Here is a 23657-nt window from a genome sequence, read left to right on the forward strand (position 1 = left end):
AAACGGATACACTTGACTGCTTGTTTCTACTGCTTTACAAGCTGTTAAATGTCTGGCATCAAGTTGTGGCTATAGATACTTGTGGCAGAGAGTCCTTAAATCTCTGGTGGCTATTATAGGCAGGGAATGCCTGTGAGCAGTGTGTGAATCACACTGAAAGCAGATCATCTAGTTTGCCGACTGAAGGGTAGGTAGGCATGTTTCTAGAATCCTGTCCAACTACTTGAGACTCCATTGGAAAGTTCTTCGGTATGAAACAAAGGATCCTCCTAATATTTTGGAGTGAAAATTTCTAAGAAACTTGTACTTTTTGGAAAGCATTCTACTGGAACACAGTTTTGTCTCTGAAAACATTAAAAATAGGAAGTTATTCACACTGCACATGCAGTTTCTTCTGGGATAACTTGTATGACAGATCTTGGGTGAGATCCTGTAACATATACTGTATTTTAAAAAACTGTAGATTTCAATCTGTGCAGCTGTTCCAATTATTTTTCTTTTTTTTTCCCACACTGCCCTGAGGAAACATTTAAAATACTTTGTCTTTACCTGTGAATAATTTGATAAATGACTATAGTGTGCAGAAAAACACTGAACAATAATGGACATTAGGCAAAACCACTGAAATCCTTCTGAACCATGACACTACTTTAATATATGACAATATAAAAAAAATGTTGAGAAATCTCTACTTTTCAGTTATCCTTTTTCTTTTCAAAATTAGTACTTCTGGTCTTCTGATGCCTTCAGTCCACTCTAAGAACTATGTGGGGTTTTTTTATAATTGTGGCTTTAGGATTTCTGCCTTAATATGGAACAGACTAGTTAAGTTTTGGAAGAAATAAGAGGAAGAAGTAGCAGATTTGCTGTCATTCATAATATGAATGTGACTTGATTTCAACATCTTTACAATGCTGATAAGCATACTCAAATCCATGAGTTGGTCACTGAGCAACTGGGGTTTTTTTATTTTTCAGAAAAAAATTGTTATTGTTCTACCAAATAATATCGAAGAGAATATAAACAAGGTACAGGCATGCTTAATTCTGTAGAAAACATGACCCAATTGTGGCATTCTTCTGTGTGTTGACTAGAGATTCTGTAGCAGCTTCTGATATTTTATACAGCAGCAAATGCTTTCTTGTGTACTTAATGCAAAAACAGAGTCTTCAAAGCCACAGTGCCTTTCCGTGTAATGTGGTATTACATTTGTTTTATGGAATGGGTTAAAAATTTCTTTAGTGTTCAATGTGATACATAATTTCATATGAAAATATACCACATTTGGATAGTATGAATGACTGGAGATGTACAGAATTTGGACAGTGGCAGTTCTGACATATTCATGGAAATGGGAAGGACTTGGAATATGAATTGTTCCCCAGAGGGACGCTCTCACTTTTGTACCATAATCTATTCAGGTGTCTAACAAACTCGCTAAAATTAAAAGGGTTATATTTCACCTAAGCTACCATTGCTTGCAGCTTCACACAGATTGTTTTTGCAAATATGGGAGTTGCCTGTGTGAGATAAGGACTTTCCACCAGGTGAGCTCCTCTGGGCTAATCTTTCAGTGACTATGCCTCAGATCTCAACCTCTGTGATGTGATGAGGCTATGCAATTATAACACGATCTGTGTAAACCCAGAGAACTAACACTCAGGTCCTGAGGACTAAGAGGGGACTGAAACTAGGCTGTTCTAATATAAATGGATGACAGACTGAGACTGAAAAAGCTGGATTCTTCACACGCAAAGCCTTGTTGGCACCTTTAGGTATTAATATATTTTTCTACTACAAATTATGTGTGGCCTCTCTAATGGCTATCAGATAATCTTTACTGATGCAGGTCAGAGGCTTAGTCACCAACATGCTGACACCTTGATAAATATGCTTAGAAGCATCTAAGCAAAACTCATGATGGAATCCGTCACTTTTAAAATAATTTGTTCATATTAGTTAAGTAGTAACAGGTGTCATAATTATCTTAAGCTGATGAAGTTCAACTACCACATTGAACAGGCCACAAGCCTGACAATCCCTTAAATCAGAGTTTCTAGACACCACATTGCTAAATTTGGTCACTTATCCACTGTCATTTTGCTTCCAAAATCTGAATAAAATGTACCACCCAGTTTTCAAAATGGTTAGTGAAAACAACATGTGTATAAAATTGTCTCTTAAATTTGCATTGAGTTACATATCATAGTTGTGTTTCCTCCCTGGTGTCTTGTCCCACTGTATTGCAGAAGCTGTCTTTTCGGCTGGGTGCAGTATTTGGAGCATAAGCCAATGGATCAGGTCGGATCAAGTATCTATAAAAAGAAATGATAACTCTTATTAAAAAGATTTCATGCAAGGAAGGGCAAAATAAGTCCATGCAGCTGTAATGTTGAAAAAATCTGAAGAAGACTTAGACTTATTTTGAAGGTACTTAGTCCAGTTCCTGTTGGGTAGCCTGGACACACCACTGACTTCAGATGCTAATAATAAAGCTCTTCTCATTTTGTCTGCCTACACATCATTTGTATGTTCTAGGCACAGCTAAACCTTAATTTTCTTTATTTTTTTATGCATGTCCTTTATTCTTTATGCCTTAAAGAAGAGATAATCAGTCCACAGAGTAATTTCCAAAAATTCTGTGAGAAAATAATGGGTAATTCTTGTCACTGTGCTCACTAGATAAGAAGCATGATGTTGATTATCTCAGTGTAGGCTGACAGTCTGGAGATGGACCCGTATTTGAAGAACACCTACTAGATCTGAATAGTTGAGGAAAATGCCTCATGAGTTTGAAGCTAAGTTTGAGATGTTTAAAATAACTGGTTTTCTTAGGATGAGGGTGGAAGAATGCTTCCCATTAATTTGTAAATGTAAGTTCTGCACTGTTTTGTCAGCTGTCTCAAGTGACAAACTATCTGATCTGAGACAGGTTTTGGCAATGACACAGTAGCAGGCTTGTGCTGCTGCAGAAGTAACACTTCTGTGTTATGAACTACCAATCAGTGCTTTTCAGTGCCACTGTGCTCCTAAAGAGAAGACAGACAACTAGATTAAATCCCAATATCTCAAACTTGTCCAAAGATAAGCAGCGTTGTTTAGGCCACTGGAAATTTTATTTCAAATCCTCTGTTTGACTCTGTTTCTAAGTCATGGGAGTCAGGGGAAGTCTCTGGTGATTAGAAGAAGAGCAACATTGTGCCCATTTTTAAAGAGGGTAGAAAGGATGATGCTGGGAACTACCGACCCATCACCCTCACCTTTGTGCCTGGGAAGATCACGGAACAGATCCTCCTAGAAGCTATGCTAAGGCACATGAAGGACAGCTAGGTGACTCGAGAGAGGCAGCACAGCTTCACCACGGGCAAGTCCTGCCTGACCAACCTAGTGGCTTTCCATGATGGGGAAACAGCAGTGGACACAGGAAAACCAATGGATGTCATCCATCTGGACCTCTGTAAAGCATTTGACATGATCCCAAACAACAGCCTTCATTCTAAATTGGAGAGATATGGATTTGATGGGTGAACTGGTCAGTGGATAAGAAATAGGTTGAACCATTGCATTCAGAGAGTAGTGGTCAATGGCTCAATGTCCAGATGGAGATCTGTGACAAGTGGTGTCCCTCAGAGGTCTGTACTTGGTCTGGTGCTGTTTAATGTCTTCATCAATAGTATAAACAGCAGGATTGAGTGCACCCTTGGCAGTTTTGCAGATGACACTAAGGAGAGTGGTGCAGTTGCCACATTGGAAGGACGGGATGTCATCCAGAAGGACCTGAACAAGCTGGATAAGTGGGCCTGTGTGAATCTTGTGAGACTCAACAAGGCCAAGTGCAAGTTCCTACACCTGGGTTGGGGCAATCTGCAGTTTGAATACAGGCTGGAGGACAATGTGATTGACAAGCAGCCCTGCAGAGAAGGACTTGGGGGTTCTGATTGATGAGAAGCTTGACATGAGACAGCAGTGTGGGCTCGAAGACCAACCATGTCCTGGGCTGCATCAGAAGAAGTGTGGCCAGCAGGTCGAGGAAGGTGATTCTATCCCTTTTCTACTGTCTCATAAGAGCCAACCTGGAGTACTGTGTCCAGTTCTGGAATCCCCAACATAAGAAGGATATGGACCAGTAGAAGGCCACGAAGATAATCAGAGGGCTGGAGCTGAGGACAGGCTGAGAGAGTTGGAGTTTTTCAGCCTGGAGAAGGGAAGTCTCCGCAGAAATCTTATAGTGGCCTTCCAGGACCTGGAGAGGGCCTACAGGAAAGCTGGGGAAAGACTTTTTATTGCAGTGATAGAATGAGTGGGAATGGTTTTAAACTAGAAGGGGGAAGATTTAGACTAAACAGTAGGAAGAAATTCCTCACAATGAGGGTGGTGAGGCACTGAAAGACATTGCCCAGGGAAGTTATGGATGGGCCTTCCCTGGAAGTGTTCAACGCCAGGCTGAATGGGGCCTTAAGCAACCTGATGTAGTGAGAGGTGTCGCTGCCCGTGACAGGGGTAATTAGAACTGGATGGTCTTTTTGGTCCCTCCCAACCTAAACCATTCTATGAACCTATCTGTTCTATTGAGCCCGCTGATTAAACTGTGGAATAGTAGAAGAGTCTTCTCTACTCTGTTCATCAAATCCAAACTAAGCATGTTTAAACACATGAAAAAAACCTTATTTTTCTTGCTTGACTTCTCTTCTAGGAAGAAGTTTTCTTAGATTTGTGGGGAAAATTCAGGTGTTTCTGATTTTCTACTGCTGTTTTTTTTATTCAGAGTAAACTAAACAAAATCTTGTACCTGAAATACATAATTCTCAAATTTTTAAAGTAAAAATGAACAAGACTGTTACAGCGATAAACCTTGAAAAAATTGTTAGAAGCTTGAATATATGATAAACAACTGCTAGAGCCTGGAGAGTTTATAACTGACCTGATGCCAAATCCCAGTGCTTACCTTCCTCCCTGAGCTGTGTCCAGAGCAATTCTGCATAAACAATTCCTATGTGTGAACTTGAAATGCTACTGCAGATTGCTGAAATTTACAACTCCCAGTTGCAACTTCTAGAACTGACACTGCAGCTCTGATTTTAGTGTTTTTATAGGGCAACATTAACACCCATCACAGAACAAATAAGGAGAGTGTTAATCTCCAGGAAAAACAAAATCTAGAATGTGTCAAAGGAACAAACAGTCAGTAGGGGGTTTTCTGGTTTGGAGGGAGGGAGTTTGTTTATGTTTGGAGGGGGGAATGAAGGATTTATTTTGTTTTTATTCTTTTTTAGTACAGAGTTTCAGCACTAGCAACAGAATGTATTAGACTAATTCTAGAAAGAAAGAGAACAAGGAGTGTTACTGCAAGATCCATTCATAAGTATGTCAGTAAACTCCAATATAGAAAAAGAACATTATGCTCTGCTGACAGTCAAAATGTTAAACTTTTGATACAAAAATCTCATGGCTATAGGATGAAAAAGCTGCCATTCAGTACTTGCTTCTTAAGGCAAATAGGCTAGATGATATATGGAATTATTAAGGGAAAATCTGAGCACATTTCTTGAAGTGTAAGAGTTTTTGTTTTAATTGTTTAACAAAGACAGTGAGGTCATTGTCCTTTAAGCTCCATAAGGTCAAGACACTAAACATCATATTGGTATGATAACAAATGTCAAGAAAGATTTTTTGAGCAACCAATTTCCTCATATGCTGGTTCAGGCTTGTATATTACCTAATACACCCACAATGAATTACAAATATAATACGACAATAGTAATGCAAAAGACTTAAAATTGTATAAGTATGGGAAATCAGAGAATGAAGGACTTGAAGTGAATACATTTTGGCTTCTATAATAGATATGCATAGAAATACATGGTTTGGATAAGAATAAGCCATTTTAGCATAAATGTGCAGCTATCAAGTATGATAAAAGAGTCATCCTTAATATAGCAAGCACATTGGACTTCCGTATGAGAGAATGCCAGATAAATATGTAAATTTCTTGACTTTTGAAACATTACAGTTCAAATTTATGGTCATCTTTTTTTTTTTTTTTGGTGCATGTAGTCTGAAAAATTCCTTGTAAGCAAGTGGAAAAAATGTCCTGTGTTAATTCAAATGCAGATGGAAGGACCTCACCTTAGCCATGAGTATCACATAATATTCAGGGCTCTTAAATTTGACTTTGAATCCATGTAATAAAATCCCATTTGTAAACACTGACTTTGAAGGGTTGATCTTTCTATTAAGACTGGGTAGCTAAATTACAAGTAAGAATTTAATAAGCATATTAATTTTGTGAAGCTATCGACCAGACTCTGTTAGATTATTTTTTAAATATACAGAGTAAGAGGAGGATAAGAGAATATGGAGATAAGAGCATTACTAACAAATGTACTATATATTCATATGTGTGTTTTAAATAAAGACACATATGTGTATAATTAGGTGTCTATTTAAGTAGAAGTCTCCGTATCATATTTTCTTTTTTCTTTTTTTTTTTTTTTGCAGATGCATGGGAAAGTTTGGGGTTCTTTTTCAGCAGAAAGATAATAAAATATATTCAGGTGGAAAGTGTAAATGAGAAATATTGCAGGGCTTGTAATTTTTTTTTTTTGCACTTTAACTTACACTATATCATTCAGTTCTAGTCTTGTATCAGGAGAAGGATTGATCAAGATGTAGGAAAGGGTGTTCTGATGATCATTCATTTCATCTAGAGGACAAAAAACACCACATACCAAATTAATTATATTTACAAACAAATTGTGAAGACTTTGATTTCTGACAAACTAATTTGATAAAAGATCATCTTTGGTTCATAGATCTGTCAAAGAGTGTCAGGTGTCAAAGTCATTTCGAATAAGATTAGCAACTTCTTTTTAACTGTACTTGAGTTGGAACTATCTGACATAGCATCCTTTGAGTTATCATCTCTGAAAGCATCCTGGTTTATTTCTGAGTGTTCTGTGAATATTCTTTTGCATTTTTTTGAGTCAAAGCAATTCCAAATGCAACCTAATTTTAGTGCAATTTACCAACCAGTCAGGTGGTTTATATTAGTATGTGGGGAGTAGAGAAATCCATACTCAGTTGGCATTGAGTTCAAGTGATACGCAAGGTTAAATGCAGGTGTGTGGCATTCTTATCCATTCCCACACTTGGTCAATATAAACTTTTTTTCCTTTCCTTATTTATCTAGTAAGTGTTTTCTTTTTACCACCTGTGTGAATGGGTTGAATTATGAATACTGTATGAATGAAAAGTGGTATTTATTCTCTTGCATTTTTAATTGTTCTTTCAATGTTACATTGCAAATGAAGGCTGACGGAAAAAATTTCTTTCTTTTTTTAAGTTTTTTGCCTAGTCAAGTTTCTCTACACTTTTGTAGCTATCACTGCAGCATCTTTTTCTTGTACATTCCCTGGGGTGCTGCAGTGAGAGTAGTTCTAATTCAATGGGACTAAAAAGGAGAGACACTGCTTCTGTGTTAATTTCTTCAGGCATTTCAGGGAAAATTATTTGAAAGAGAACAGCCTTATTCTAGTTTCAAGGCAATTCCTAAACCTTTTGTTAAGTATTCTTCTACACACTCTGTAGGTTGAAAATAACTATGGTGGGTATTTTCTAGCACGTATAATTTTTCTACATGCTTGTATCATATAGTTGTATCACCATAAGTACTTCTGTCTGGAAAACAGCTAAACTCATATACACTCTTAGTATAGATGCAATTATACAGCTAAAATGGTGTATTAAAATACAGGTCATTACTGCAAGGTGAAACTGATGCAAAGTATTCTAACAGGTTATATAAGCTAGTTATACCTGTACCACCATACTAATATCTCACTTCTGCTGGAAGTTTCCATAGCCAAAACTGTATAGTGTCTCAGTTGGCTTAAATGAAATCACAGGTAGTTGAATTTAAATTTGGAGGTGTTAGAAGTTATCATTGTTGGGCTGGCAATTGGACTTGATAATCTTAGAGGTCTTTTCCAGCCTATGATTCTATGATCATTAGGTTATCAATGTAAAAATGACACTGAAGATGTGAAACTGGCTTCAAAGATCATCCTTATACATAGTTATACATAAGCAGCTGTGACGTTTGTTTTTTGTGTGTTTTTTATTGTTCAACGTACATGCAGAACAATAGTTCTAAGGATTAGGTTTAACTTCTGCAGCAAGCTAACTGGCATGATTAATTCCTGCTACTTTGAAAGAACAAGGAGATTTTAAAGTTTCTATCCTGTGTTTAGTTTGTAGTTGGATCAGTGGGGATCAGCGGGAAGTGAGCTATCTATGAAAGGGAATGAAAGGCTTCTGAAATATCCAGTTGTGAGGGAAAGTGGAGAGATGGCACTGGGGATGTGAAAACCCAGCTTTGCAGCTGACTGCATGTATAAAACTGGTTTCTTTTCGGGGGGTGGGGCGGGCAGGGAAGGGTGTTGTTTTTGTTTTCAGAATGTGGTTGTTTATGGTATAAATATTTACAAAACTTCTTCGTGTTTGATCAAATGTTATTGTGGCCTGTGTCACTCCCAGAAAATAGTTAGTCTGAACCTTCCTATGGAAAGTCATACAGTATCCACATAGAAAGCAAGAATAGTAATTATCCAGTTGGAGTGTGAGCTAAAGAGCTCGTATTACCATATCTAATTTGTAAAGACTGAGCAAAAGTATAACTATGTAGTCCATAGCAGCCTTCTCTCACAATTCATTTGATTTTGTATCAATAACAACAAATAAGAGCTACTGTTGGGTAGTACCTTGGTATATTGTGTCAAAAGATGTTTTGATCCTGCCTTAAGATCATGTGCAGTTAAAATGGACAAATAAAGATCCATTCTGTAGGAAATACCACATCTACCTTCAGTTCATGGATATTTTAAGGATGTTAAATTTTGAAATAACTGTGTGGAAAAATGAAGAGTAACATATTTGTAAACCAGCACATTTTGGATTCTTCAAATGAAAATCGTATATGAGAACCCATGTTGGTGCTTCTGAAGTAGAAAGCACAAAGCTTTAGATTGGATCTACTGTTTAGACAAATAAGCTGGTATCTAGAAATTCTTGGTGTTTCTAGGAAAACTAGAGCCCATAGTTCTGGGGGTTTCCAAACAACATGATATAGAGCCAAGGCCACAGAAAGGCAAGCCAGACATCCATGTTGAATACATTTAAAAGGATGTTACAGGCTTCTTGTTGGTAGCCTTTTTTTTTTTCTTTTTCCTTAAAACAAAGCAACCCAGCAACAGCCTTGCTGGAGATGAACTTAATGAATACAAATGGCATCTAAAGACCTAGTGAAATAGGCTTCATAAAAATTACTTTAGTGTGACACTTTGGTATTAATTTTAAAAGCTGTGGGAAAATGCAGTGTCCTTCACTTATAAACAACTCCCCATCTTAACATAAGTGAATTTCGCAACAGTTCCATCTTTAACTATATCTCAATGAGTTTGTGAAAATACAGTACAGTTGTCCAATGACAGGGGAATGGTTATATATTCAGTGTACAGATATCATATGTGCTAAATATAAATGTGACTGACATGCTGCCTTTTGAGCTTTCTCAGTTAAAAAAGAAACAACAACAAAACAAAAGAAACAAACACAAAAAACCCCAAACAAAAACCAAAACCAAACCATTATCATAAACAAGATTTTGTTTACAGCACCCTCAGTTTTTAAAAAGAAGTTCATCTTGGATAATAAATACTAATGTTTTTATATTACAGCAATCATACCATATCCTGCTGGAGAAAGGCCCAGATGCTTCATTCTGTTTTTCACAAGTTCAGCAAGTTCCTGTCTTTCTGACCTCCTGTAAAGGTTCATTCGCTGCTGGTTTATCTTTTCAGCTGTTCTACCAGAGTGTCTTGGTGCTCTTCTGCTCAGCCGTCGGGCCCACTGCATGCTTTTTCGTCGTAACAAGGGATGATCAGACTGATCACTAGACGTTGAGTTACGATGATTGCTACGATAACTAATCTGTTCTTTGGTGTCTTTAGTGTCTTCCCATTCTTCCACATTGATAGAGATTTGAGACTTGAAATGAAAATGACAAGAGAGATAATATGCTTTAAAAAATGGAAGCAGATTAATATATTTTTTCTCTTCTCAGCAGTGCAGTTGAACAGGTGTTTTGGATGCAATGGAGCTGAAAGAATTCAGCTGTTAAAAGTCAAGAAGTATTCCTGAATTGAGCATCCTTTATTACACTTTGACTTTTTATGTAAAAAGTTGATTTATGATATAAACACATTTCTCAAGTACAAAAGCAATTAGGAGTTATTTACTGCCTGATTCTATTTTAATTCTGAAAAGACTAATTCCAGCCTTCTGATACTGCCTTTTCCTGAACCTAGGAATTCATTCCAAATAACTTCTCCACTTACTTCGAAGTTTTCCTATTTTTAGAAATTCAAGTTCTGTAAGTGCTTTTTAGATATATGTTGTGGATTCATTCAGAAATAGTTCCACTGTTTTGAGTACTCTTTTAAGAACACAGGGGGAATGTGCCTATTACTTGTGTTTCAAATTCCCAGGCATTTTTTACTTTCTGGCATGTAGTGTCTGGAATGCCTGTGGGTCTGAAAATAGGGATGTCTGACACAGCCTTCAGTGTGATTCAGAGAACCTTTTGCAAATGAGGTAACTAATTCCTACCTTAAAACAGAATCACAGAATCACATAATGATTCTGCAACACAGTGATGTTGCTTTTTCACTCACATCATAGTAACAAAAAAAAGCAGACCTAAGGGCCAAACTCTGGTCTTCTGTCGCTCTGGTTTCTTCATGTCACCCAAGTGTAACCAGTACTATATGCATACGGCAATACTGAAATAACTCGAGTGGATGGGCTACATATGCAGTTCTAACCAGCAAAAAAGGACACGGAATAAAGAGAAAACATTTCAAAAGATAACTTCAAAATTGTTTTAATGTCAATTTACATTTAACTAATACTTAAAGCTTCTAGATTCAAAACTACTTCCTTATAATCCTGTGTTATTGTGAAGTTTGAAATACGTCTTTTATTGACGCTGAAATAGTGACACCCTTGCTGGTATCAATGGAATCATATTAGCAAGCGACTGGTGACTGGCTTCAGTGTGTTGAGTGTTTAAAATAAACAAATGATGTATAAATAAAGGTGACAAAATACAGCTGACTCAGTTTGTATGACTCCTCAAGAACAGAAACTGTTCACAGTATGCTGGATGTGATCAGTGAACAAAGCAAATTTGACTGAAGAGCTACTGGGGTTCTAAAGGCCTTAATATAAAATCTGAAAGCAAGATTCTGTTGACTTCATCAGTGTCAAATATAATCTTTCTTTAAGAAGCTCACACAGAATCTGTAATGTTCCTGAATTCCATAAAATAATACTTGATATAAGTAAGCCTGACAGTGTGACAAAGACACTAATCTTTTCCCTTTTGCACAGAACACCTTTTATCACTGTAAAAAAAAAAAATCAAACAAAGAAGATGACAATCAAAACCAATAATTAAAAAGAACATTAAATCTGCTTATGTTGTAGCACTTCAAGTAAAATCACATTTTTAATATTCTAGGCTAGGATCTTGCAATAAGCCTCATGTAAAGACCCATTAATTCACTGAGGCTCTTCAGCTTAGTCTGCAATAGAAAGATTTTTTTTAAAAAAAATTATATGATATTTGCAGTTTTATTACTGACTCAGCTGATGTTGTTTTGTGTAGGGCATAAGACAGAACCCTGAATCCCTGTGTACAGGAATGCTGTTTGGTGGTGATTACTGTTGGTTGTTATTTTAAACTGATATTTTTCTTTTGCATGTGTTTTGCAGGATAGATTAAGGTAAGCAAAGTACATTCCACATAAGTTGCTTCTTATGGACAGGAAGGGTCTATTTGGTGTGAACAAATCTGTTACAAACTGAGTACAAAGGAGGGTCTTATTTTGCCATTTTTCATGTCTGCATTGGTAGCTTGTCCAACTCTTGATAAAATAGCCATCTGGGCTCACTGGAAAGGCAGGGACATATCATCGTAATTATTGCAGGGTAAGTCACATTTTTTAAGCCAGACATTATTCAGGAGAGGCCAAGTAAAAGAACAAGTCTTTTTCCTCTGTTAATCTGTAAATCCTTAGCTCAAGTTTTTGCAAGAGTGGGAATGGTGAGTTAAAACCATAAACGAAGGTGATAAAGTTCAGTGTTTACTCAGGTGACTGTTCAGTTTTTACAGTGCCTATTGAGATAGGTATGTAGAACAGCCCTTTCTTGTATGAAGGAGAAAAAAAATTAAACAATTTAAAGACAAAGTTAAAAAAAAGAAATCCAAACCCTCTTTCACAGGCAGCACAAAGGCGTGCCTGCCAGTGGCAGCTGTCTAGTACACAGAAGATTAAAGCCCAGTGCATGGTACTTCTGTGTGTCCTCCTCTGTTTTAATCAGTCTCAAACTATCTTTAAAAATACTTAAATAAAGATCATTCATTTATTTTGAGGTTTCATTGCTTTAATTTCTTTTCCTTTAATTTCCATTTTTCACAGCTTGTAATTCTACTGTAGGAGAAGCATAACTGATGATATGATGTCACAACTACTATATAGTGTATAAATTTTATTTTAGTTTCCCTTAGAAACAGTGAAATCTCTGGAAAATAACAAGGTGCGTGTCACTGCTGCTTTTACTGGAGAAAAATCTGTGTGTCACACAAAGTGAAGAAATGTTTGCCCTTAAAGTTATTTATTTTTAAGTTTCAGATTGGTTGTTTTTTTTAAGGCAGGTTCCCATCTCAAGTATCAGTCTGTATGCCCAAATGGGTGTGATTGCTCACTTGTGCTGTGGGACATCTGTGACTCTCAGGTATTTTTCCACTCAAGGTTGTTTCATACCTTTTTGTAAACACTAGCTCAGTTTTGCAGGCACGTGGCAGAAACACGAATGGAGTCACGAACACACCAGTGTTCACATTTGAGATGGTCAGGGTGGCTGTGAGTATTGTGGTAACGGCACTACAATACCGAACACAGAGAGCTGCTTGGATATTTGTTCCTTGCATTATTGTTTCCTGGGAACTAAGTGTGTAAAATACGACACAGTTTTAATGTGCAGGTTCATCTATTCTATTTTGAAGGAATGCCTTATTTTTATCTAACTCCAAGTTTTATGTTAAAGTAACTTTCCTGTTCTCCATACCTTTGCATCTAGGGTTCTGTTTTTCTGCTCCACCAGCTGCCTGAGCCATTGCTAACTCCAGCCTCTTATTCCTTTTATGGTAAACTTGGGGATTTTTGTCCATTAGCATTTAAGGTGTTTGGGATCAAGGCTTTCACCAGACTGTAAAGATGATCCGTTATCTTCAGAACCCAACTGGGAAAGGCCTAAAGCGGACCAAATACCACAGGGCTTTTTTGAAAGTCCCAATTTGTCACCTTTCAGATTTATAATAAGATATTTGTGTCCAGTACAATGTTGCTTTAAGCTTTATTTACTGAAAGATGATCTATTGCATGGTTCCATTTCCTGTATGGATTTTACTCCCAGGTACTGGTTTTGGCTGGGAGTTAAATTTCATAGTAGCTTATACGGAGCTATGCTTTGGGTTTGTGCTGAAAACAGTGTTGAGAACACAGGGATGATTTTATTATTGATGAGCAGTGTTTTTACACAGTGTCAAAGCCTTTTCTGTTTCTCACAGTGCCCTGCTGGTGAATAGGCTGGGGGTGCACAGGAAGCTGGGAAGGACAGATGTCTCCAACTATGCAAAGGGATATCCAATGCCATATGGCACTGTGTTCAGCAATAAAAGCTGGAGGAAGATGAAGGAATAGGGTACTAGCACAGTTACGGCACTTGTCCTACTAAGTATGCACGATAGAGCCCTGCTTTCATGGAGGTGGCTGAATGCCTGCTTGCTGATGGGAAATACTGAATCAATTCCTTGTTTTGTTTTGCTTGTGTACACGGCTTTTGCTTTACCTATTAAATTGTGTTTATCTCAAACCCTAAGATGATTCATTTTTACCATTCTGATTCTCCCCCCATGCCACTGCAGGGGAACAAGCAAGCAGCTGTGTGGAGTTTACTACCTACCAAGCTTGAACCGTGACACCCCGAAACAGACAGACAATAAGCAAATACGTACCTGGGAAGCCATTTGTCGTGACTAACAAAGGAGGAGGAAAAAGAAAACAAGACAATTTAAACAGAAGCGAATCTAAAGAAACAAATATGGACTCTTTAGCAGGAACCACAGAAAATCAGCTACACGGGTAGTAAGGAAGACTTGCAAGACTTCATATCTCCTCTTTTTTTTTTTTTTTATTAAATGGAAAGGATTTGTCATAAGTGCAGGTCATTGCGAGGTAGGCTACATTTGCTTGTTATTTAGTAAGCAGATCACTGAAAACTTGCTTGGTTTCTTTGTAAAGGAATTATATTTATCTGTCAGAGTGAAGTGAGGGCTTCTCATTTGCATAGTACAAAAAGGGAGCGTCAAAAGAGAAATATATAGAAATATATGCAGAAGTATTAATATACTTAATATTAATTAATGTAAATATAGAAATATTAATATTGGCATATTGATTGGGGTTAAATAAGTGGATTAAGAACTGGCTGGATGGCAAAACTCAGAGGGTTGTGATCTGTGATCAGAGTCTAGTTGGAAGCCTGTAGCCAGCAGAGTTCCCCAAGAGTCAGCACTGGACACAGTCTGGTTTCATTCATCAATGACCTGGATAAGGGGACAGTGCACCCTCAGCTGGTGAGTGCACCTTCAGATGGTGGAAAACTAGGAGGAGTAGCTGATACACTGGAAGACTGTATTGCCATTCAGTGAGACCTGGACAGAACGGAGAGTTGGGCAGAGAGGAATGTAATGATATTCCACAAAGGCAAGTGCAGAGTCCTGCACCCAGGGACAAAGAACCCCACCCATCAGTACAGCATAAGCCATGACTGGCTAAGCTGTAAAAGCCAGCTGTTACAATATCGCTGGACCACAAAGAAAGGCACTAGTGAACTTAGTGGAATCTTGCACAGCTTTTTGTAAGCCTTACTTTTAAATTAACTTTAAATGAATGTGTACTTCCTTCAAGATAAATCTTCCAGTTAACCATTACATGGCTTATTGTTTTATAACGTTTTTCTGAAACATGGAAGCAAAGGTACAAACTATTTGTCTTTGAAATTAGTAGATTATGTCTGTGTATTTAAGAAGAAAGGAGAAAGTTGTTCACTGTCGCATTTTAGAGCTGTATTTGAGCTATGGTTTAATGAGATGACAGTGTTAATGGCTTTGACATGACAGAAGAAAAAGCTGCACAAACAATGTATGTTGCAGGAAAAATTATTTTCTTTATATGTATATATATGAGGAAATATGTATACATTTATATACGGCAGACACATAAATACATATATACAAAAATTATCACTATTTGGCAGCTAAACTTAGGAAATCACACAATAATTTTAATAACACTAATTTATTCTCTTGCTCATTTCTAGTTAGAAATTCATGTAAACATTGAAGTGCCACCTGTTTTGAAATACAGCATTGACATTGTTGTCACATCTGATACAGGACCTGGCCATACAGCTTGTTAAGGCTACTGTTATTAGTCACCACACACAAGTTTAGACTAGAGCTAACTATCCTAGCCTGCCCTATCTGTCCCTGAGATAGGGACAATTTTCATATTCCTTTAAATAAGTGGTTCCAGTTCTTATGAGGAACAAAGAATGTTACATACTCTGTAATCAAATCCAAAGAAAGGAAGAGTAAATTGACATACCTCGGATGTTGTAAGCTTTTGGGATTCTGTCCTATAGACTCCAATTGGAATGTCTCCTGTAGAAGAACAAAGTTTCTGATATAATCTGGCATATGTCCTAATCCATAGATCCTCTTCTGTGATTTTCATCTGAACAAATAATAGGAAGGAGGACTTTTAAGCCTTGAGGGCTTATTACTTGTTCACTGCACTACTCCTGAAAAAAAATTATTACTTAACACTAGCTGGTAATGATTATCATGTAGTATTGTGCCTTTGCTCACAAGTAATCTGGAAATTGTGTTGAGTTTCATGGACACCGCTTCTTTTGTTCTCCCCTCATTTGCGAGACACTGCAGCGCAAATGGTTCAGTGTTATGAAATTACTTCTGTTCATGTTTCAAAATTACTTAAAAACTTATATAGCATCCTTCATTCAGTGTTCATATCTGACTAAAATACAAAGAACAAACTACATATTGGAAGCAGTAAGAACCCGATGATGGCCAGACTGAAGAACACATGAGCATTTTGAATGCAGCCAGATAACTGTTCGCTAGACTGCAGGCTGAGTTTCTGGCAAGAAGGGAGTAGGGAAAAGTAGTAAACTAAGCATAAATGATATAAGAAAGCACTTCATTAATATTGCACTGGCTTTAGTTCAAGATAATATACCCCTTTCCAGAGATTCAAATATCTTGCATTCACTTTAATAAAGCTTAATGATTGACCAACAAATTGTTAATTGATTTTTGACTATGATTGATAACTTCCTTTTGAGAACAGTATCGTGCAATTCTTTGTTTCACACAAAGTAACTGGTAAATAATTCTTCATCTGTTTGCCATCTAAAGTGTGATGGGTGTGGTAGAAAACAGAATGGTGGAGTTTACTTTGAATAATTTTTTTTTTTATTTTATTTTTGTATGTGTATGTACATTAAAAAATAAACTCTGAGTTTGGGAATACAGACATATATAATAACAAGATTACTTTGAAATTTGACACCTAAGCTATAGTCATTTAACACACCTCATCTTTATGTAAAATCCAGTTCTGCCCCTTGCCTATAAACAAAGAAAGTCTGCATTGGGAAATACTGACAGACGTAATAACAACATGACTTTTGAACTTCGAAACCTAAAGTAATTCAATACATCTTATCTTTATATAAAACCTGTTTCTGACTTTTATTGCCTATGACAGAAACTACTGCTGTTAAATAGCAGTGCTGTATGTGCTAGCTAGGCTGTACAATACAGCTAGCACTTCCTGGCTTTTTATACATTTGATTTTGAAATTTGGCTGCTGAGCTGCCATTACTGTTTCATATAAAATGCGCTTTTCCTGTTCTTCCTATTTTACTTTGTGCTTTATAGAATATATTGTGTTTTCACTGGGGTGGGGGTGCTTGCTGTGGAAGTAACTAAAATGGATATATTTCACGGAAAGGGTCATTGGGCACTGGAACAGGCTGCCCAGGGAGATGGTTGAGTCACCTTCCCTGGAGGTGTTTAAGGCACGGGTGGACGAGGTGCTGAGGGACATGGTTTAGTGTTTGATAGGAATGGTTGGACTCGATGATCCGATGGGTCTTTTCCAACCTGGTGATTCTATGATTCTATATTTTCTATCTGATTTTCTTGACTACTCCCCTGGTGAAAACAGAAACAGATAGCTTTTCTTGAACTTCCACAAAAGGAAGCACCATGCAAAGAAAGTAGAGAATCTTCTCTGGTCGTCTGTAATAATTTTTTTAATAACTTACAGAACAAAGAAACCCAGATCCTGGTGTGGTATCGAGTCCCAGCAGAAGCCTTGTGATAGAAATCATATAATCTTTCACAAATGACTGCAAGATTTTTAACAGGAGAGACAGAAAAGAAAAAAGTTTCAATGAGCAGATGAGCAGGTAATCATTAACAACATCTGTAAACTTCAAAGAAATTGTACATCTGTGTTTACAATCAAACTCTTTATCTCTGAAGTATCTTAATAACTGTAGAAATAGCTATCACTTTCTTTGTGCTGAATCTACTTACATAAAATAAATTTTCTCACTTGGTTCTGTATATGTATGCAATGTACATACAGGATTCAGAAAGACTAAGGCATAATAAGGCACCATGAAAGTGAAAATAAATGCAAATGTAAAATCAGTGGAAGTGCAGTGTTAGCCTTATTAGGTGAGCAATTATAATAATGAACTCTTCTGTGCAAAAGAAATGATATCATAAGTCAGGTGGGTCTGTAGTACTGAGCAGCGGGTAATACTGAGGTGAGACTGCTAATATTTTAATTCAAATGAGTCACTTGCCCTTGCCAATCCATGTATTTTTTTTTTAAAACAAGACTGATCTGCCTTATCTCAGGTCTGCTAACAGAAGTGCCTGCTTATTGGTTAAGAGGTAGAAATTAAGCTAAATGTAGAAGTGTAGGCTAAGACTGGGAACAGATATTAGGTCAGCTAAAATGACAAGTATTTCTCCTCCTTATGAGTTGGGCTGCTGGAATCAGAGGCCCATGTGCATGCTTTGCTAACTGTGATAGGATTGTTCATTGCCACCTCTCCTTAGGTGTAGTACAGCAGCTTTCGAGGCAGGCTATCAACCCTTGTTGGAATGCGACTTGCAATTAGCTTGTTTGGCTTAACGTAGATACAGAGGTCACAAATAGGTTTCAATAAAGAAATACCTTACTAAGGTGTTATGTAAATCCTTTAGAGTTATAGCATCTGTATTTTTTTAAACTGAGAAACTAAACAGATTTAATGTGATACATGGTGATTTAACTATTTCAATTTTTATTTGGGTAATCTTCCAGTTGTGAGGGGTAAATGCCAATGAGCATTGTCTTGAACAGAATTTTTTGTAAACTTCAGTTATTTATTATCCTGGTTGTGTCATTTATGCTACGGAATTAGCATTAGATTACTAAGTATATTCACAAGGATTTACTAGATCATGTTTTCATTTTCAGTTAATGTGCTAAAGATAATTTGAAGCCTTTTCATTTGGCCTTAAAATAGGAAATTCCGGAAGAAACACACTGTTTCCCAAGTCATTTACTCTGTTCTTTGTATGCAGAAGAAAAAGATGTCATTAAGAAAAGGATGGGACCATGAAAAAGAACAACAAGAACATGTTGTGACAGTATTTGTAATTTGGAAAAAGAAAGATAATTCTAGAAAAATGACAGTCCACCTGAGCAGTCGAAGTTCAAAGAAAGAATGGGTGGTATTTAAGTGAGAATGAGTGTAGGATTTTTTTGTTTTAAGCATTTCCTGGTGAATGGTTTTTCTCTAACAAGTCACAGCATATCTGATCATGACTAGGAGCAAATCTAAAATATTGAAGTTACTTATGTGCTGGCAGGAGTTGGTGATGATAGATCTGTTTCTATACAGGTGTCTTAATCCACTTTTTAAAAAAAATGCCATATGTGTTGTTGATATTCTGGGACACAATTGAAAACATGTTTTATAAGCAAATGCAGTTATTTCTAAAACAGCTAGAACTTGATAAATGGCTTTACAACTGCTGGCTTCTCTGCTTTAGTACCTATCCACATACATGACTGTTTTATATATTAAGGATTTTTTGAGAAAGTCTTAGCTCCAGGAATTTTTCTATTTTTGTTGAATTTGCCTTCAGGGAATTTATTTGGAATTGTAAGTGAGATCAAAAAAGAGCTTTCATGCACCAAATTACCAAGTAAACTAATATCCCTGAAAAATCATTTAGCACCCGAATACAAAAGCATCCATAGGCTACCTCTAAGTATAGGTCATAGTGATATTGCGGTTTAATCCGTGTAATTAGATCCTGGAAAGCTAGTGCCTTTTTTCCAGCCACCGTCTCTTTGTAATCACTGCACATTTTTATTGTTAGGGCTAGAATGGGTTACTTTAAGATAAGATGACTGGACATCTGGAGGTCTAGATGACATGAGTACGAGGACGGGACACAATGAAGTAATTGAGGCAAATACAGATAACTGAGAAATTACTCATAAATGTAATTCTGTTGATCTTTGCGGCTAGCAACACAACGTTGCAGGAATAGGCACTGCCTTTTTGTTGCAGAGTACAAGAAGTCTATAAAATCTTTCTTATACGTAGACTTTATGAAAGCTACCCTGCTTATTTGACTGTGGAGAGATTTTTGCAAGGACAGGGTGATGTCTGTGTCAATCGTTGAGCGTGTACTGTCAAATGAAGCATGATCTGTTATCTTTTGCCTTTGATTGTTTTTTGTACAGACATACACATTAATGAATTGCATATAAGAAAACAACATCATCTAATAACTAAGTATAATCAAATATGTGATAACAGTGTGTATCTGCGTTAAGTCACATTATTGTTCATAGTACCTGATAAAGCAGCGTATCCAACATACTGATGCTGAAAACCCTACCGGCAGCAAAGGGCAGTCGAAACATAAATGCCAGATTTGATCCCTTCTCTCGCTCTTTCTGTTAAGGAAACAAAAAATATAACATATTGTTAGTGATGGTTTTGGAAGAACTATAAGAAAAACACTAAATTAATATTACCTTGAAAGAGTTCAAAAGTGAAAAATCTCTTTACTATGAATATAGTTTCTTTTTACAAATATGTAGCATCTTTGTTCAGTATTTAGAGTTTTTCAGGTTGAAAGGTTTTGCTAAATGCATATGTTGTTTCAATCATCACATATAAAATTGCATAGGCATATTCTACCAGATCATTTTAAAAATGATTGAGGGATTTCAACTGTGCTTAGAGCAAATCTCTTGTTATTCCTGCTCCAATTCCCTGATGCTGACAGTGGACTCTCATTCAACCCCAGAAAATCTACTAGGAAGAGGAACATGAAACACATACAGAATCTGATGCAAAAGGGAAGAAATGGTATTCCAGTAAATATAAGGACGTGAGATGAGATGAGACATGGACTGGGGTAGAAACTTCTTGTTCTGATGCTTCTGGGGAAGGGATGAAGAAAAACATAACTATAGTTATGCCTTTTTTTTTTTAATCACATCTCATTTGCAGAGGAATCACACCACAATGTGCTTCCTATTGCTTCAGTTATCAGGGAACAAAACTACATGTTGGAAATTATTTTGTTATTTGAAAAAGAGAGGAAATATCAAGTTTACAGTTCAGAGAAGTCATGAAGAATAAGAGATATTCTCAAAGTACAGAAGTGTTACGTATCTTGGAATTGAGACATTTACATCCACACATCTATGCAGTTGTACATGCTGGGAACTGACTGGCTGGCAAGCAGCTTCATTGAAAAAACCTTGAGAGTCCTGGTGGACACCAAGTTGAACATGGGCCAGGGATGTGCTTGTGGTCAAGAAGGCTAGTGGTGTCCTAGGCTGCATTAGGAGGATTACTGCTAGTAGGCCAAGGAAGGTGATATTTCCCTTCCATTCAGCACTAGTAAGGCCACACGTGGAGTACTGTGTCAGTTCTAGGTTCCTCAGTACAAGGAGAGATGGAGCTACTAGGGGTACTCCAGAAAAGCACCACTAAGATGATCAAGGCACTGGAGTGCCTCTCCCAGGAGGAAAGGCTGGAACTGTTTAGCCCAGAGAATGGTAGACTCTGGAAGGATCTTACCAATGTGCATAAATACCTGAAGGGAGGATGTAGAGAAGAGAAAGTCAGGCTCTTTTCAGTGGTACCCAGGGGACAGAGCAAGAGGCATCAAGTACCAGCTGAAACACAGTTGGTTCCTTCTGAACATCAGGAAAAATTTCTACTGTGAGAGTGACTGAACACTGGCACAGGTTGCCCAGAGAGATTGTGGAGTCTCCCTCTCTCTGGAGAAAATTACAAACCCTCCAGACACCATCCTGAGCAACTGGCTCTAGCTGACCCTGCTTGAGGGTCTGAGCAAGTTGACCTCCAGAGGTCCCTACCAATCCTAATCATGCTCTGATTTGGTGATATCCAAATGAGCAGCCTGCTTTAAGTTATGGTTTCGTTGAACAGCAGGATTCTAATCCCTGTTCATCATTGATGGATAGTCTGGTTGTACCTGTTAATTTCTGTGGCTGCATATAAGTAGAGCTGAAAAAAATGTCAATCCTTTACATTCATGCCATAAAATATTTTATAGGCAACTGGCTGAGAAATGACTGTCCTCCTATCATGTGACTCCGGTATTATGTTTATCCTTCCATCTGTTTAGAAAAATTTGCAGCACATTCTGTTTCTGTACCAAGAAAGGTGGGATAAACCAAGAGGTATTTGGGGAACAATTTGACTCCTATCAAAAATTCACATGATAAACATAAGGATATTAGTGTTTGTTTTAAACAGGAACCTCAGAAATCTATTCTCCCCCTTTATTTTAAACTTACTTTTTTTCCTTCCATGTCTTATTATTTATTCCTGCTTAAAAGAGATTTGTGAGAAATACAATTTTCACTCAGGCACTTTGCACTGAATACTGCTTTATTACTTGCAGACGTATTTGCTTCCCAGAGAATACTGCAGGTGTAGAAGCCAGAAATATGCTAGAATATCACAGCAGTTTTACTTCACAATAATTGTGATGCCCAGAAGCTCCTTCCCTGACACTTCTTGGATTTAATAAGGAAGGGGACACAACTACTTAAAGACCTTAAGATAATTTCTAGGAACATAAATAAAAGATCATGGTATGAGTGTGTCCACTAGACCTTCACATATATAGATGGCATTTTAAGTCACAGCTATTAATAGATTGAGATCTTTACTTCATCCTCAGTCTTCCTATGTTTGTGGCTTTCTTCAAGTCATGAAGTTCAGAATTTTTACTGCTTCCTTTCTAAGTAATAACAGGTATACATTTGATTCGAGAAGTTCCTAGCATGTGCTTCCTCCAATATAGGCCATTTAATTTGAAGTTCATTAATTATTTCCTTTTGGGTTTTATACCTGCACAGCAGGTTAAGTACATAAGCTTTTCAGTTTATTTCTCCCTTTTCTACCTCCCTTTAGATCTGTGTCAAATCCTTTTTAGGGTTCTTTATCGTGTTTTTATCTTTTTAGTATTTCTAAATAAATACCTGTTCCTTCGTAATGGTTAGTTCTATAATACCTATAGCAAAGTACCAACCCAAAACCAACCTCAAGTCCTGCTTTGGTCACTCTGTCAGTGGTTGAAAGAGATTTAGGGCCCATCTAGATTTAATATATTCTCCTCTGATATAGACAGTAATATTGGAACTGCCATGATAAGCTGTAAATGTTGTGTACAATGTAAAATTGCTTTAACGAATATATGAGGATATGGGGGCAGGGGAGTGAAGATCATGCAAGAACATATAAAAGTGACAGAGACAGTGGTTTCTTAAAAGGTAACAGTCCTGTACACTGTTAGTTTTGGTACATGTTGATTGTTGCCCATGTCAAAAGACTCATTAGCAATCTAGGTATGGAAGCCTCTTTACAATCCCTTTCTTGGCATAAGGGATTTTGGATCAATAACACTTTATCTCTAGAAGAATTTACAATATTTTGGATGGTGTGTTTTCAATTGCTTCTCTTCTCCCCTTTTTGGCAAGAACAGACTTATTTTCTGTTGTTGATAGGTAACAATTTTCTAAAAAACTGTCAGTTGAACAGTTAAATGTGTATGCTAATTAATTATATTGTTTTGGAATCGTAGCTATGTAAATCAGAGATCCATCTAAAATAAAATTTACATCATTTAAGAGGTACCAATCTATATTTTTTATGAGCCATATATCATTACTACTTGCTGTTACTTAATGTTACTTCAAATCCACTTAGACAGAATGCCCTATCCTCAACTAAAGGTGAAAAAAGCAGCCTGGCTTTGTGTACATCACTGCAAATATCCTAGGCCATCATGGGTAGCTTCCTGCTCACCTAATGCATGT

The 23657-nt window shown here is 37.0% G+C and overlaps 1 protein-coding gene across 8 annotated transcripts in view; it reads right to left on the reverse strand.

The window, feature by feature from the left end:
* Positions 1–798: 798 nt before the first annotated feature.
* Positions 799–23657, reverse strand: part of KCNT2 (potassium sodium-activated channel subfamily T member 2) — a 140791-nt gene continuing 117932 nt past the window's right edge. For 7 of the 8 annotated variants that reach the window (XM_069862520.1, XM_069862519.1, XM_069862517.1 and 4 more), the window contains 6 exons: positions 20145–20246; positions 17539–17622; positions 15792–15920; positions 9744–10044; positions 6619–6703; positions 799–2315 (listed from right to left, as the gene is read on the reverse strand). In XM_069862520.1, the coding sequence (XP_069718621.1) occupies positions 2204–2315; positions 6619–6703; positions 9744–10044; positions 15792–15920; positions 17539–17622; positions 20145–20246 (813 nt within the window). In that variant the 3' untranslated portion in view covers positions 799–2203. Of the gene's footprint in view, positions 2316–6618; positions 6704–9743; positions 10045–15791; positions 15921–17538; positions 17623–20144; positions 20247–23657 lie in introns of those variants that run through there. The other variant, XM_069862521.1, reaches the window with a different exon arrangement.

This window comes from Phaenicophaeus curvirostris, chromosome 8, assembly GCF_032191515.1.
Source record: "Phaenicophaeus curvirostris isolate KB17595 chromosome 8, BPBGC_Pcur_1.0, whole genome shotgun sequence".
In the NCBI taxonomy this organism is placed as follows: Eukaryota; Metazoa; Chordata; class Aves; order Cuculiformes; family Cuculidae; genus Phaenicophaeus; species Phaenicophaeus curvirostris.